At 37.0% G+C, this 17,109-nt stretch overlaps 1 protein-coding gene across 11 annotated transcripts in view; it reads right to left on the bottom strand.

Moving 5' to 3' along the window:
* Positions 1 to 7,065: 7,065 nt before the first annotated feature.
* Positions 7,066 to 17,109, bottom strand: part of CSNK1A1 (casein kinase 1 alpha 1) — a 50,392-nt gene continuing 40,348 nt past the window's right edge. For 2 of the 11 annotated variants that reach the window (XR_007410322.1, XR_003131090.3), the window contains 4 exons: positions 16,558 to 16,670; positions 14,720 to 14,776; positions 10,742 to 10,816; positions 7,066 to 9,540 (listed from right to left, as the gene is read on the bottom strand). Coding sequence is in view for 9 of the 11 variants with exons in the window: in XM_035715610.2 (XP_035571503.1) it covers positions 11,781 to 11,845; positions 16,522 to 16,670 (214 nt within the window). In the remaining 2 variants the exon portion in view is untranslated. Of the gene's footprint in view, positions 9,541 to 10,741; positions 10,817 to 10,953; positions 11,846 to 14,719; positions 14,777 to 16,516; positions 16,671 to 17,109 lie in introns of those variants that run through there. The other 9 variants (XM_035715611.2, XM_025435146.3, XM_035715612.2 and 6 more) reach the window with 6 other exon arrangements.

Genomic DNA, 17,109 nt, shown 5'->3' with positions numbered 1-17,109 from the left:
AATATTCTCCTGGGTGACAATACACACTAAAATTAATGTACGATATTGTCTTTCTTGATGCTGTTATAAACACAGCACATTTTCCTCTAAAGGTAGAAATTGAAGATAGACAAATGGCATTTATAAAGACATTGAAGGCGCCTGGGTGGCTCAGTTGGTTAAGCATCTGCCTTCAGCTCAGGCCTTGATCCCATCCTGGGAACGAGCCCCACATCGAGCTCCCTGCTCAGTGGGGAGCCTCTCTCTCCTGCTCTCCCTACTTGTGCTGCCAAACACATAAATTTTTTTTTTTTAATTAAAGACATTGAATACATTTATTCTACTGGGGCAGATTATTAGCCTTAAAGTCCAACAAAAAGATTTCCTTCAGTATGTAACAGCACCCAGGGACTCCTAACCATCATCACCAATTTAGAAGGTTATTGAGCCAACTGTTAGTATCATGAGCATGACATTGTAGGCAGACGTGGGATTGATGTAAAGGGATGATATTCTGCTGTCTGCTGGGGAAACCACCTCATCTCCACCCCCACCCACCGCCCAACACCTCTCATAAGTCCAGTTTATGCTTGCAGCTTGGATTTTCCCATACCTTGTCATCCTCTGCCCCCTACCACTTAAGGTCATTTTCTCTCATTATTTCCTTGCTGATTTCCTCCTTGACTGCAGTGCAAGGGCTTGTATTTGGGCTAAACGGTCTTTACTTCTGAATTATTTAAACTTTTTGTACAAACCCATGTATAGCTTACATATGACTCAGGTAATCTCATTATAAGAGATGTGGAATCCCTACCATCCACTGCCTGAGCCACTTAGCTGGCTCCACACTAGAGTATCAGGCCAGATTAAATTACTCCTGTGAGTGTGTTCTGGTACCATTCCTCCAGGAATAGCCTCAAAAGTGAGGAGTCTCCTTTGCCTAATGGAATCTTACTCATCCTTCAAGATGCAAGTCTGATTGTCTCCTCTGACTTCCATCTGCTTCACTAGTATTGCACTTATTTTGGTAACATCCCATATTGCGTAGTCTCATATGAATTGTCACTCCTGAATTCCCAGGGAGTGGCACAGTGCCTGGCACTTGAGACTCAGTAAATGCTCTTTATCTGCTAATCTATTTGTGCATAAAATTAATCCCTATTACTGTTTGTGCACGACTTGCACTTCTGTACACAGGCTTGATAAAAAACCATACATGCTTTGTCATATAATATTCAAAATAGAGAAGCAGTAACTTATACTTTCTTCACCATTTTGCAAGGGGCAGGGTGGTCAAAATATTAAAAATACTCAAGAATACTGTCATGTTTTTTGGTCTTTATTCTCACATGTGCACTTGCACCCACACATACCATCTAGAAGCTAACTTAGTATGTTTTACAGTGCTTCTAAATCTAGACTAAATCATTACACTCTTAATGGAGTTGCATGTTACTATAGTTCAAACCAGTTTTGCAATTAATAAAAAATATTTACTTAGCAACTGTTGAGAGCAGTTCCTAAAAATACCCACCTTCCCCCTTTCTTCCAATCCTAAATATCTAATGCACTTTATCACCACCAAGATTTGTGCCACTGTCCATTGGCAGAGAACCAATGTATGGCTGCCTGACATCAAACAAGAAATTGTTTCCAATGGTTATTCAAACTATTTACTTCTCTGTACAGTAACATTGCAGACTTAATATGGTAATGTTGAGAGAGGGCTACATTTTTTCTACCTAAGACACTATAGTCCATAAATGTCATTACCAAGCTATAAAAGTACTACAGTACTGAAGGAATACCCTTTCAGTGAATGGATTAATGTATTAGAATAACCTACACAGACCTGATTGTGTGAAAATGCTCCAAAAATGTACAGGAAATAGGGATCCCTGGGTGGCACAGCGGTTTGGCGCCTGCCTTTGGCCCAGGGCGCGATCCTGGAGACCCAGGATCGAGTCCCACGTCGGGCTCCTGGTGCATGGAGCCTGCTTCTCCCTCTGCCTCTCTCTCTGTGTGTGACTATCATAAATAATAAATAAACAAAAAATTAAAAAATGTACAGGAAATATAACCACAAAGAAAAGTACCTTGACCAAATTTGTGTATCTAGTAGAATGCAATTTTAATGCATTCCTCTCTTGATCATAGATAGCGAATCTTACACAACCCAACACTGACAATTTTTTTAACCCCACAGGTTCCCACCTGCCCAGCCCCACGCCGGGGACTTGGGGGCGCACGCGCACGGCCCCACAGCCACCGGGCAGCCCCGTCCCGGCCGCCGCCAGGACCCGTGGGTGGCGCGGAGACCCCAACCCGCGGGGGTGGGGGTGGACGGCAGAGTCTGGGGGGAAGGGACTGTCCCCACGGGCCCGACCGCCCTGACCCCAGGCGGATCGGCGACCCCCAAAGGTCTTTTAAACCTCTGCGCCGGGCACGCTAGGTACCTGGGCAGGGGTGATACTTAATTTTACATTTTAATTGCTTTAAGGTGATTTCAAAATTTTTTTTTCCCGATTTTTACTAAGACCAGTGAGTAGCAAAACAGGCTAACATTTTCTTGCCATCATTAGCACGCGGATGAGGTACTTGGTGTAACTAGGTAAAAGTTGGCTGATAAATGCAATATATAAACGAATTGCTCTGGCTTGATGGCAAGTGCCACTGGGAGGGAAATTCTTTTTGGCCTGGGTTCTAGTCTTCGTTGTGGTTAATTTCAGTACATGAATCTTTCTGGGCTTCACTTTCATCAACTGATTTTCAACAGACTGAAGAAAACAATGTAGTATTTGGCCCTAAATGCAGACTCTACCAACATCCCAAGCTTATTTCTGAAAACCTTTTAGGGCATGGTTTTGGACTTTTAACTCCTAGGCTGCCATCCCATTTGATATGCATTTAAAGATATACAGACAACAAATTATTTTAAAGGGGTAAGTTGTTAGAGATGTCAAGAGCATGGAAGTAACTACTGCAGCCCTGTGGTTCAGGATCCTCAAAATTAAAAGGGAGACATGACTTACCTCATGGGAGGCTGTGACAATTAGGCGAATACATGTAACACACTTGGAAAGGTGCCTGGCATATAGCATTCAACAAATCATGGTTAATATTATCAACCTCTTTTTTTAAAAGATTTTATTTATTCATGAGAGACACAGAGAGAGAGAGAGAGAGAGGCAGAGACACAGGCAGAGGGAGAAGCAGGCTCCATGCAGGGAGCCCAATGTGGGACTTGATCCCAAGACTTGGGGATCACACCCTGAGTCAAAGGCAGACACTCAACCCCTGAGCCACCCAGGCGTTTCCAACCTCTGGCTTTCAAATGGTGACAAAATTTATATAGGGATGGGTACCAGGTCTAACCATATAAAAACTAAAGGAAATCAGGTTTCGATCCTGGCTCTGTAAAACTTGACAAAGGTTGCATCTTGGGTAATCCTACTTTTCTCAATTATTTTCTAATGGAAAGAATATTAGTTGTTTCAGGACTGTTATAATGAAGTCAGATGAAGCACAACATTTTGACAACTGTCAAGTTCTATATGGATTCAAATTCTTTAATTCCCCAAGACATTCTATGAAACTTTCAATCTTTAAAATGGGGACAATTACACCACCTTTCCAACTGAGTGTCCAGGCTAGTTATTTCTTAGAATATCTCCTGGCAAGGTGTATTTTTACATAGCAAGTAATAGTTTTAGGATGACATAAACATTCCTGCTCATCAAAACTGTACCTTCTCCCTTTAGTAAAATTATGACTTTTCAAACACAGCATTACTTTTCTTGGCTGGTACTCTTTTAAAATAAGCTTTCCCTTCTCCCCATTTTTTATACGAATAAAGAAATCATGGATATTTAGTGTTATATTGTAATCAATACTTTCATAATCACATTTGGCCAATAGGAACATTTGGGGTGTGACTCCAGCATTCTGAAATGCACTCATCATTTTTTGAGATTTCCTTTCATTCTGGCACAACAGAATGTTCCAGGTTCATCTTCTATTTTCTCTACCCCAGCCCTGAAGCTGGACATTTCTCCAAGAACCCATGGTTCCTTTCAGTATTTAGAAATTAAGATGTGGGTGCTCAGGTGTGCTCACTGCTACTGTTAATAGCACAGGTTCCAGACCCTCAGCGAACACAGCTGGAAAATAAAACACGCACACACACACACAGAATATTAAAGTCATGAATGACAAAGGGTGAGGAATTGTTCCAAATTAATAAACACTACACAGACACAACTAAGTACAATAAATGGCCCTGTGTTGGATCCTGAACAACTTGAAGTGTTACAAAAGACACTTGGGATAACTGATGAAAACAGGCTGAACTAGAAAATTGGGTCAATCTTAAAATATTCTGATTTTGGTAACTGTACCACGATTAATATGGGCAGGTCTTTGTTCTTAGAGAAATCTACATTAAAATATTTAGGTACAGAGGCACCTGAGTGCCTCAGTTGGTTAAGCATCTGACTTTTGATTTAGGCTCAGACCATGATCTCAGGGTTGTGAGATCAAGTCCCTTATAGGGCTCTGCACTGGCTGTGAAGCCTCCTTATGATTCTCACTCTCCCTCCCTCTTCTCTGAACCCCTCTCATGCTCTAATAAAAAAGATAAATAAAAATAAAAATGTTCAATGCATGCTTTAAAGAGATGTGCATAACAATAAAGGGGCAAAATGCAAACTGTTCAATCTGTTGAGCAGTGGGACTCATTTTACTAGTCTTATACCAAAGTAACAAAAATTAAAAGCTTAATAAGCACCTTGTAAACTAAAGGCCTATATAAAATGCAGACAATTTCTGCAGATATTGACTCAGTTCACGGAGATGACCTAGCTCTGGCCTTAAGGTTTGAACCATGATACTTAGTAGATAAATGTACAACTCATGATTTTAAATCAACGAAGTCAGAAAAATTTTTAACTCAAAAATAAAGCTAAAACAATCTGTACTTCACAGCTTTCTTAAAGATTTACACCCAAGATGGGGCTGAACCTCACAACCTGGAGATCAAAAGTGGCATGCTCTACTGAGCCAGCCTGGTGTCCCTATAACCTCTTTACTGGTATCAAAGAGGTGTCTGGGTGGTGCAAGGGTTTAAGTGTCTGACTCTTGGTTTCAGTTCTGGTCCTGATTTGAATCCTATCAAGGCCCACATCAGGTTCCTTACTCAGCTGGAGTCTGCTTGAGACTCTCTCCCTCTACCCCTACTTCTCACTCTGAAATAAACCTTTAATGGCATCAAAGAAATGTATATACAAACACCTAAATTTTGCTATAGGTGAAGGTAGTTTTGGGGATAGTAACTGAAAATACTGGTTTCCTATTCACTGGTTTTCCACACCCTTTTGCTTTCATGGAATGGCCCTGGTCTCCCTACAGCTCCCATGTGTTGCCCACCTCCATTAGATCCCTTGAGTACTTTGTGATCCTTTCAAAGAGCACTTGATTTTTAACTTCCCTTTATGGTCCTACACCAGTTTTCTACCTTCCATACTTAGTTCTTTCAGAGTTTTCATTTACTGCTCACTATTGATCTGCTCCCACATTTGTCTACACTTCCATTTTTAAAACCTTAAACTCTAGGACCGTTTGTCCCTGCTGGGTGCTCTCATAGCACCTAAAAGCTTATTCTTACAGCAATAGTTACATTGAGCTGTTGAAAGGGTTTTGGTCACTTCTGAACTCCCGGTAGCTGCACAGCTACGGACAGTCTAAAATCAATTTGGAATGTGCACTGTGATGCCAAAATAATTCAGTTCATTTCTTCAAATGCTTCTGCAACCAAATACGCACCTATAAAAACATAACATGACTGGAGTGATAGAATGGCCATGTGATGTAAGAAATCCTCAATTTGAGTATCAGACGACTAACCAGAACTCATACATACTCTGGTTGGCTTCCTCGGTATGAAGGATGTGGATCTAACCTACTGATCATTTAAACACTCTATCCATCTCTACCTTACTCTTCTACTCTTCTACCCATTCAGAAGTCATTTAGGGAGTCAGGTGTTCTGGCTCAGGTCTAGGGTAGTACTGACACCAGAGAGCCGTTCCCAGTACTTAAACCATCACCATCACAAACATGTCTTCATAGTAGCCAATAGGAGCCATTCCTCAAAAACAAAAACAAAACAAAACAAAACAAAAAACGTCTTTGAGGGATCTGGTATGGTAAAGGCAAAAGGTCAAATGAACCAATTCACCCTGCCAGGCTGAAAAAGAACAGGGACCAAACAACAGAATGAAGTGTGAATTCCCAGGTCTCTCCAACTTGCAGTTTTCCTTCTCGTCGTGCATTCTAGTTATGGTGGGTCCACAATGTCGTTTGACCACAACCTAAAACATGCCTTGAACAGCTAGTCTAATAGTTCCCCTCTTGCTCAACGTTTTCATTACTTTTGCCTTTTGCCTATGTTCTCAAAACTGATCTAACAAGTCATTTCAGAAAATAACTCATTTCATTGCAACAATGTACCATTTGGTGATGCACAACCTGGTTAGATTGACTTACTCTTGATTCATCACCATCTTTGGCCATTTAAAAGGGGACAGCATATCTGAGATGAATTGTTTTTGAGACTGCTACACCTCATAAAGACTTACTTACATTTTTATTACATGGTTATTCATATTAAAAACAGAGAAAACCTAAAATATTGATACATATCCATTTCTCTCAGGAAGAGTCTCTAAAGGGACTGAATTTTCTGGAGCTGGGAGTCTGGGGCACCCTTCTTAGAAGTCCCACAGTTCATTCTACTCAAGTTAAAAGAACCCATTCTCTGTATTTCAGCAAATGTTAGGGAACACTAACTTATTGACTTGGGTTCTAAAATCTTGTTTTGTATTTTTATTACAATGGAATTAAGTTTATAATCATTACAGTATTCTCTGCTTGAAACATTTTAATAGTGTTGCAAGGACTAGTAGAAATAGGAAAATCTCTTGCTAGTTGTTGATGGAAAATAGTAGTAAACGCAAACCTCCAAAATGTCACTTGTAGGCCATAGGAGCAGGAGCACAACCATATGGGAGGAGATAACCAGTCTCTCCCTTCATATATATTCTTTTTTATTTTCTTGTTATACCTTCCCAAAACAGAGACATTCAACAGTAGTTAGAATGGCCATCTCCCAACATTTAAAAAAAACTGCACCCCCCAATGGGTGAACAAAGTAGAGTAGTAACCTAGAGTTCAGCTGGGTAAGCCACTGCGGAGCCTTAAGTGGTGAGGTCTTCCAATTTCAGAGTGATGTGTCTTCAACTTGTATCATCATTTTAGTGGAAAAACATAATTTAATTTTGGTGAAATGAGATTCATCTCCCGACAGGATTAGTAACAGCATTCACTGAATTTCACATTCTTCTTTTGTGAACTGTGAAGAAAATGAATGGTAGCTAGAAGATCAATGGGATTCCAGCTCCAGCTGCAGATGGAATGAAGATATACCAGGACAAAAACACCTATATTTTGATTTACAAAGCTAACAGCAGTTTTAAATCTGCAACTTAATTACAGACCAACTACACCACAACCTTTTCAAATGGCAAAAATACAAAAAAGTTAAGTGTTACAAAAATATTTCAGAAAAAGTGCATAGTCTAAGTGCATAGTAAATAAAAGCACTGAAAAATATCTTGCTAGAGGGAGTTCAGCTTGGAAAAGTTATTACCAAAGCTAAACATTTTTATTTTACACAAACTATACTCAAAAATAGCTTTATGAGACTGATTTCTGGCTAAAAGTATCAAAGGGTTTATTAGTCAAGAAACAAATACCTTAACTGACATGGTGGACAGAAAAAACACAAGTAAGCTGCCTACCTCAAGTTTGCACTCATTAAGATTTCTGCATGTGATGGTGCTAACAGATCTTTAATAGCAGAATGTGGTACTCATGGGATTATTGCTAAAGTAGTTTTAAGAAAGAAAAAAGAAAAAAAATTAAGCCTGACACAATCCGACCAAATATGTGTCAATGTACAGTTTCAAGGTTATTTTTACAAAATACCTACATTTACACAACAGGTCCTGTCACATTTTCAGACAAAGGTTCTTTTAATCTACAAATGAATAAATTACACTATTTAAAGAATTACCGTCAAGCTTTTCTTTCTCTTGGGTCAGAAAGAGGCAAGAAATGAGTGCATTTAAGATTGAGAGGAAGCACAGATAACTGAAGGAAAATAGGGGCAAAGGGAGGGTCAGCAATCATATGAACCTCACCTGGTGGGATGCTCTCCAAGGTTAAGAATCAATCTGCTCAACTCCAATTAACAAGGAATTTAAAGAAAAACTACAAATGGTAGTTAAACCCTTTAACGCTTTCATTCTTATTCAAAATCAGTCCAGCTGTGTAGTCTGAGGCTGCAGGAATTACAACACCAAGTCCTGGCAGCTGCAGCTACTAGGTATTGTGCCTGCAAGTCATTAAAAAAGGAAAAATAAAAGAATGCCTTTCCCCTTCAGACGAAAGAATAATTTTTTTAAATAAAAAAATCTGAGGAAAAGTTATAACACTAAATCTAAAATGATTTGCAAAGGAATAGTATGTAACAAATGGCTTGAAGTAGTCTATTAAAAAATTGGGGAGATTTTGATTTCATAGTGAGTCAGCAAGGCATTTTTGTTGTTAAAAAAAATCTCATTTCCTTACAGAAACAGTTTTTAGTTTTTAATGAACTTGTAAACAAAAAGCTCCCATTTCAAAATAAAAACAAAATCCCAGATCATATAGATGTTTACAGTGATTACATTTATCTAAGCAACATACATACATGTTCAGTTGTAAGATGTTAACTAAACTTCTGTGACAAATATGCTTTTTTTTTTTAATACCAAGAACATTATAGAGTTAATGCAGAGTCCTAAGGATAATCTAGTAGTCACTAAGTTTTTCTTAAGTCTTCACTTTAGATGCTGTTATTTCTAGCACAGGTAAGCAGGCAGAGTCTTTCGTATGCTCAAACACTGGAATCTTTGGTTGCTACCATATCAGCTGGCTTGCAAACAAGAAGCCAACCATTTTAAGAATGTTTTAAGTGAACAACTTGCAAACCCCAGGGATGGATAAACCCTAAGAATGCACAATTGTGAGCATTTACAACCATCACAACTGTGGCTGAAGACTGTTCATGCCGTTCTTCTGAAATGAGATCTCAAAGCAGTATAGTTCAAAATAAAAGATTTTAACAAAAAATTGGCATATGCACAATTTCTCCACCAATTTGTGTGTGTCAACCATTTAGTTAACTTTTCCACTTGAAAAAATGCAATAGAAAACTGGACACCATGTTTCACTATCTCAGTTAATATTCACAATTACAGCGGCTACAACTCAGGACACGGCATCACCAATGCTGCCCAGAGCCAGTTTATACTGAAATTAAGTTCTTTACACCAAGTAAATGGTTGTTCACAACCACTGGCTAGTGTACATATGAACTAAAATTCCTAGAATTGGGGAGAAACAAATGCTGCTCCGATCATCTGCTCTGCTTCTTCTGTTCCTCGATTCATGCTTAGAAACCTGTTAAAAAAAAATCAGAACAGAAAAAATAATTAAAATTCCAAGTTAAAAAAGATTAAAAAAAAAAAAAAACCTACACCCAAATTTGGGAAATTGGATGAAATTGAGCTAATAATTACTTGAGAATGGTGATTTGTGTTATTTTCATCTATTTGAAAATGACTAGCTCAATTTTTAGAACAACAAAAAACCTTTTTCTGGATGCTTTTAGGTAGGAGTTGTATCATTCTTCCCAGTCAGCACACAATTCTCAAGCTAGAGAATTACTGGTGGTTCCAATAAGCCTGTTTTGTTTACTTCTATTTCTCTAGTACCTAGAGCATACTATGTGTTCTAATATTTATTGAATGAAAAACAGATTGCTTTGCCTTAAAAACTACAAAGTATATACATTTTAACCATACTGTGTGCAGGAACCTCTCTGCACATTATTTCTGATGCATATAAGTAACAGTAAGCTTTAACAATGAATGTATTCAAAAGATAATTGAATTATTCCATAGAACACAAAACTGCTATGTATATGATTTTTATACACAAACCATATACCTTTCAAAATTTTTTACTTTCATCAATTACATTAAAAAGGAAAGGTTTTGCTCCAGATTTGAAAATATAAACAACTGAAGCCTTTACTTTGGCTTTCTTTACTTAAGCCTTCCCACCCTACACACACTACCCTCCTCCCCCACAATTAGACTTTTAAGACTTCCACATCCAGGCAGGTTTGAATAGAAAACAGCTTTAGGTAGTAATAGCTGCATGTTCCATCTGTGGTTAAAGACCACTAAAGGAAATGCTGATCTCTATTACCTACAAGCTTTATATATGGCTAGAGACAGAAAGGAAATATGCCTACTTTTCAACAATAACATGAGAATCCCATTAGTACCCTCTTCTCACCAACAGCCATTCTTTGAGGTGCCCATGTCCCTTGATTCACCACCCCCTGCAGGCTCATTATAACTCTTTCTAGCCCACTCTGATCTCTCACTTCTTTAGCACTGAAATCACATTTTTCTTAATCATAAACTTCTCCCTTTTTTGTGCTTCTCAAACATTTGGTGGGCCATCTCCAATGGGCTTTAGTGGGACAAATAATATGCTTCTATAATTTACTTAGCACGCATATATGCCCTTTTTTCCCCAGAATAATGTCAAATATTTATAGATCATTTGTTGGTTTTAATACTGTCTCAACCTGTTAACTAGGAGCTTTTCCATTTGAGAACAGAAAGTCATCTTCATCCATTTAAAAATATATTGTGCTTGAGACCTGAGGACAAACAAGTAAGTGTCATATACTTCTTTCTCTCTCTACATTACTAACAGAGTAGGCACACAATAGACCTTTGTTGCCTGCCCAAGTATTAAAATTCATAAAGCAAATGCCAAAAATGAAAAACAAAACAATGAAACTTTCTGAAAATGTACTTCACCACAGGAGTATTTGGTGTATTACTAAACAGAAATACCAAGGTAAGTATAAAAAGAAACGGCTGTCAAAGCAATGAATTAAATTTTAAAATAAGACCATATTCTGTAACCTAATTCCAATGTTAAAATACAGAGTATCAAAAGCAGATTAACACTATGAATTAGCTAAACAGAAATGACCCTTACCCTGATGAGCATTTGAAGTCCTGCAATTATACTTAAATATGATAAAGAAAAACATTTACACAACTACTAAAACAGTTTATCATAGCTTGCTATGCAGTTACAATATATGGAGTAATTTAATCACTATGTTGAATATACAAAACAGCCTTAAAATAGAAACCACTGTCACTAACTAAAAAGAAAAGGTAAGTTATGTCAACAAAAATATTAGAAAATTTGGGGTCTTTAATAGGGATAAAAATTATATCTAAATAAGAATTTATCTGTTCATCTTTTAATCTGGTATTTGAGAAATTACTGGGTCAATTAATGATTACAATTGCTTAGGGATCAGACAAAGGCTAGCCTAAAAATATTCCTGGTAGAATAGAGCAGTCACATCCAGATATAACTCTTCAGGTTGGCCAGTGGTAGGGTATGTGTGCATCCAGGGATCAATGCTTCTCCAGTGAATTGTTTTAAGATGTTATTGAAGTTAAAAGAAAAATCTCAATGGGAGCATTTAGCAGGTAATTCAGCATTCAATCTTCGAATGCTAAGCATTCTTTTTCCCCAGCCTGCATGAGTCCTTGGTTTTTATCTTGTAGTTTGGGTAGTCTTCTCCTGGCTTCTGGCTTCTAAAAGTCCCAAAACCCATCTTCACTGCAACAACAGTTAAAATAAGGAATGGAACCCTTTGTCCCTAAAAAAAAAAAAAAGGAAAAAACAAAGTTAAAACAGGGTTGGACAATCATTGGGATCACTGAATTATAATAGCTACATTTAAGTTCCTTTTCAAATCTGCAAAAGGAAAAAAATGTTTATGTGTATTTAACTAATGAGATTCTACCCCTTACTCCAAAATCTGAATAGTATATATCAGCTCTTACTTCTGAATTCACTTCATATGTCCTTGACTTTCTTTTTTAAACAGAACCACAAACTAGTTCAAAGGGCTATTTATATAATAGTATGGCTTGATGGGCTTTTGAAATTTTTGGATCCTTTCACAGTAGAAGACAGAACTTTTAAAAAATAGTTTGAAGACAATATTCATCTTCACAATGCAATGCCATTTATGAGTCAACTTTTCTATAACATGCTTGTGTGGAATTTTTGTTTGCACAAAAAATCAGATCAAGCTTGGACAATTTTGAATCAGACTGACACTATAAAAGTTAATTAAGAAAAACAAAAACAACTACAATAACTTTTCCTAACTAAAAAAATGTATTAGAAATTGGGAAAGAAAATACATTTTATTTCTATCACTACAAATAAATGACATCTTAAGTATACAAAGTACACATTACCCCTAAACTGTATTTAAAAAAACAAAACAAAAAAAAAAACAAAACTCTGATTTCTTTTGTCTTCCCTAATAGAGAATTCTGAGGTTGTTGAACTTTAAAATACCTGTTAAAATGGATTCCTTCCCCAACTGGTAGATGATCTGCATATACTGAGTCACAGCAACACTCAACTCTTCTGTCTTCTAACTGCTGTGGTATCCTATCCATCCAATCTGACAAGTTGAAGTTTGATCGGTCCAGCAAGCCTTGGAGATGTAGGCTTCAGATCACCACAAATCAACTCTTGCACACTCTTCTTCATTTCTTGTTGGGTTACTGAGCTCTTCTCTCCAGCTGTACTGTCCATAGTGAAAAAAGCTGACAAAAATTTCAGCAAGCAGATGTAGCTCCCTGGCACTTCTTTAGATTGAGTGTATTCAGAGAAGATCAGTCTCCAGATATTTCAAGGTCTTCCCCTGTGATTTGGGTTATGTTGCTGAGTGACCAGCCACATTCCTAGCAGCAGTTGGTCAAGTCAGAAAAAGTTAAGCTAAACATAAATGGTAGATGAATCCCAGTAAATACTGGAAGGTAACTCAAGGAAGACCATGGACATTGTAGGAGAATGTGATGGAAAAATCTATCTTTTGTCAACAATTTGACATCCACATACACGATGATAAAACTATGTTTAGTATCACTGGCAGGAGTAGTGAACAGATGGATAAAGATAATGAGAAAAGAATTATGTAAGGATCCAACTTTGGCTTCACTACCTTCCGGAATTCTCCCCTTCTCTGACCTCAACTAAAGAAATGGTGAACTTAACTGGATTCTGAATGTCCTAAAAATATTTCCTTTTCCTTTAGTACTTCTTAAATGTCTTGACGAGTACTTTTATGATAATCACATATAGTTGAAGAAAAGGAAGTGAAATGAATTTGAAGGTGCCTCAGATATGAATCTTTTATTTTTCTCCTTAACATGTACAAAACAGTAATTATAATCTTGTGGCACATGAACACTGAAAATTAGCCACTGTGGTGGGCTTTATGAGAAATGCCTTGTTTCATACTCTTTTGATAGGTTTTGGAATGGAATATTTCAAAAGATCTTTTCTTTAGAAAATTAATTAGAAGTCTAATACATAGAAGAAGCCCATCTTAGCTGAGTAAGTCAGCTTACTGTTTTGAAATAAGAGTAAGGCAGACTTTAGAATCTCTTAACGAAAATTCTTAACCAACTGCTGAAACAATTTATACTTTTCCACAGAAACATTTGATATAGATTTTTCAAAAATAAAAATAATAATGCAAAATATGTTATTAGTCAAGAGCACCATTTGAGGGATTTTTCCAGGAACATATTCCTGCAATATACAGCTTTACTTGCTGAAGACTCATTTAAGAAACTGTATTCTCTGTTGTGGAAAACCTCTGAAGAGTGTAACTCTGAAAACTGAGATGCTGTATTTAAAAAGCATCTTCTAAAATTTTAATACTATGATGTTATCATCACTGAAAGGATTTCTTGGAATCAGCAAATAGTTGAGTTGCACGGGCTCTTCCTTGAATAAAAAACTATTGTAATGGACCCTAAGATGGTATGCTTTTTAAAACACTCTTAATACTTAGAGATTGAAATCAGGAAATAAGTAACCTAAAGTGACTATCTTCATTCCAGACTTCAACTCCAGACTTCAAGATTTCTTGATAGTCTGGATAAGGGGGTTTGGGTCAGGAAAATAGGCTCAAACTATTTACTTTCATGCCACCCTCAAACTTGATATACTTCCATAGCTTTATACATAAGGGATATCATGTGAGATCTGTTTGGGGCTCTATACCCAAAATTAATGTTTTCAAGAAATCAAAGATCAAATACAATTTTGTTGTTCGTATTCTACAATATGGAACATTTTAGTAGCAAGCAACATTTCACTTGGAGTCAAAATATACCACCTTAAAATGTTTCTCTGAAGGTTATCACAAAGGTAAATGATAACATTTTATGGAAAGTCCAATTTTTCAAAATTTTACAAGTTGGTGTTTATGTGATAATTTGTACAAGCCTTGTCTAACACTGCTATGAAAATTCTATGAGACTTTCTTGTTCTAAAATATATTCTACCTCCAATGTAGAGCTCCAACTCATGTCCTTGAGATCAAGAGTCATATGCTATACTAATTGAGCCAGCCAAGCACCGTAAAAATTTTATAAGATTTTTAAAGTTGCTTTTATGAAAAATCGTTACAATACAAAATTAAGGATTAAACTTAATTTACAATTTCTTTCCAAGGAAACACACTAACTCCGTGGATCCAACTTCTCATCTTTAAGACCTAAATAAGGCAGGACAAAAATTCTGCTTGTTTATTGAGAAAGAGACAAACAGTAAACTAACAATGGAACTAATTCAAAATAAGGGAATTCTTTCTGAAAGCTGCTGAATGCCTGAAGTGAAATGTTCTAGGTCAGATGAGATTTCAATCTAATTTTAGTTCTAGAAAATGCAACTCGTGATGATCCTATTATCCCAGCTAGCTTTAGGCAAAAATTGGTTTCATTTTATGAAAAAAAGTAAATACCCTATAGATATCAGGTATAACAAGTCCTAAATCTAAAACATTACACTGGTAGGATCATTTCTCAGCGACACTAGCTAGTAAACCTACTTCATTAAGAGGTTGACACTGCGATTAGTCATACAATGATTAAAACACTCAAAGGGACAATTAAGTCCCAACTGAGATGCAAAGGCAACCATTAGTGTTTGCTATCCTGAGCTGAAATTTCATCATCTAAGAACCCCCATTACATTAAGTCTTCAACTATGAATCCTTCCCAAATACAGAAACGTGGAAGAGAAAAATCTCAACTTCATTCCTAATAGATAAGCTGCTGGGATGAGGATGACATCAGTGAATGCTATTTCTTGAAAAGTATCCTCAGATTAGAGTCTATTTTTAAATCACAAAATTGTTTAAATACAATTCCAAAAAAATTGACCAAAGAAGACTAAGTTCAGACTAAAGCAGTTGTTCAGAAATTAAATAATTAGAAGCCAAAGACCAAACCTTACCTGCCCACCACTTCCAGAAACTAGGCAAGTATCAGGAGGTAATAAGCCCCAGAAAGGGGGGAAAGAAAAACAAACAAAACCATGAAACACAGGAGTCGAACTGTATGGCAACAGTGACAAGAATGGAACTGTGCCCTAACAGTTCTACTCCTTAGTAGCACTAGGATTGCCAGAGACAGAAAAGAAACAGACTACCAGTTCAATGGCATTTGCCCCAGTTTTTTCAATTCGCGAAGCCTAACTGCAGAATTCAATTCCACAATGAACTCCCAGACCCTGAATATTTGCAAGATGTTATAAAATAAAGCCCAAAACAAAAAAATTGTTTTTTTGAAATTAAGAACCTTATGTAAACAGCAACTAAGAAAGACCTGGTTTTTTGACTAGGAAAGACGTGTCGAGCTTTTCAGTTATTTGAGCTTTTAAGAGCGCAAATGAGATGCTCTGCAACTGAGAAGATAGACACTTTGGGGGCAATGCCAGACTCACCTCTGAAAATTAGATCATGTTCACAATTTTCCATTTTAAATGCTAAAGCATTAACATGCAGAAAAAAATTCTTAACACTGTTAGTCTGGAAGAAAGTCAAAATACCATGGCCAACCAGATTCATTATTAAAAATCAACAAGTGTTAGGTCTAGGATTTTGGATTGATTGATTATAGCATATTCCCAACACCAAATGTGTTTTGGAAAGGGTTAATGAATGAGTAAAAAAGATGCAGTTGTTAAAAATGACCCAAAATCCCAAGAGAAATGATATAATATATATATACACACATATATGTATATACAAATACATATACATATATATATGAACAAGGACATTTGGGTTTAAAGTTAGTAGTCAAATTTTCCAAGGACGTCTTTTTTTAAAAACACAGAGCCAAATTTTTGTGTATTTTAAAACCACCTCCTTGATCTAACACTGTTAGCAATGAATGAATTACCCAATTTTGTGCTCAATTTGTTCCCTGTAACGTCACTTGGTTCTTGGCTACTAACCTTTCATGTTACTCTTGGTTTTGTCAGTTTGCTTGCCTGTGGGGGTTTGGGCCTGCTGACCCTGCCCACTTGAAGAGGCTGCCTGCTGTGCTGCTTTCTGCTTTAACATTGTCCAATCAAATGTGTAGTCATATTGGTGGTTCAGGGTCCTGGAAAATATAAAATGATATATGTTAATCCTTTAATAATAGAGTCTTGCTAAACACTCTATTGAGCTTTCAATTCAGTAAAGGCATTTTTTAACAAAAAGAAGCCGCCTTTATTACTTTCTTCAAAGAGGCAGCGGGGTGGGAATAAAAGGCAGAGTGAACAACAAAAACATGGAGTCAGGCTGTCAATTATCTAGAGAACCATCTGAATAAGAGGTACCTTCTAAGAACAAATCAGAGTAAGTATAAGAATGTAAGCTTGTGGGAGATATGTGTATGTTGGTAGCTTGGAAAGATTTTTCTGGGGTTAGAGGATTACCCTCAACTCTTACTCTTTTCCAACTAAAATTTCCAGCCACATGTACTTTATTCCCCCCTCCACTCAAGACCAATTCTAGGTTGCACCTAGTGAACCCTAGAGTCTGAGGCCTGCATCCAC

Source organism: Canis lupus, chromosome 4 (genome assembly GCF_003254725.2).
Source record: "Canis lupus dingo isolate Sandy chromosome 4, ASM325472v2, whole genome shotgun sequence".
Lineage (NCBI taxonomy): Eukaryota > Metazoa > Chordata > Mammalia > Carnivora > Canidae > Canis > Canis lupus.
Note: the sequence above shows the minus strand (reverse complement) of the source record. Positions and strands in the feature narration are given on the sequence as shown.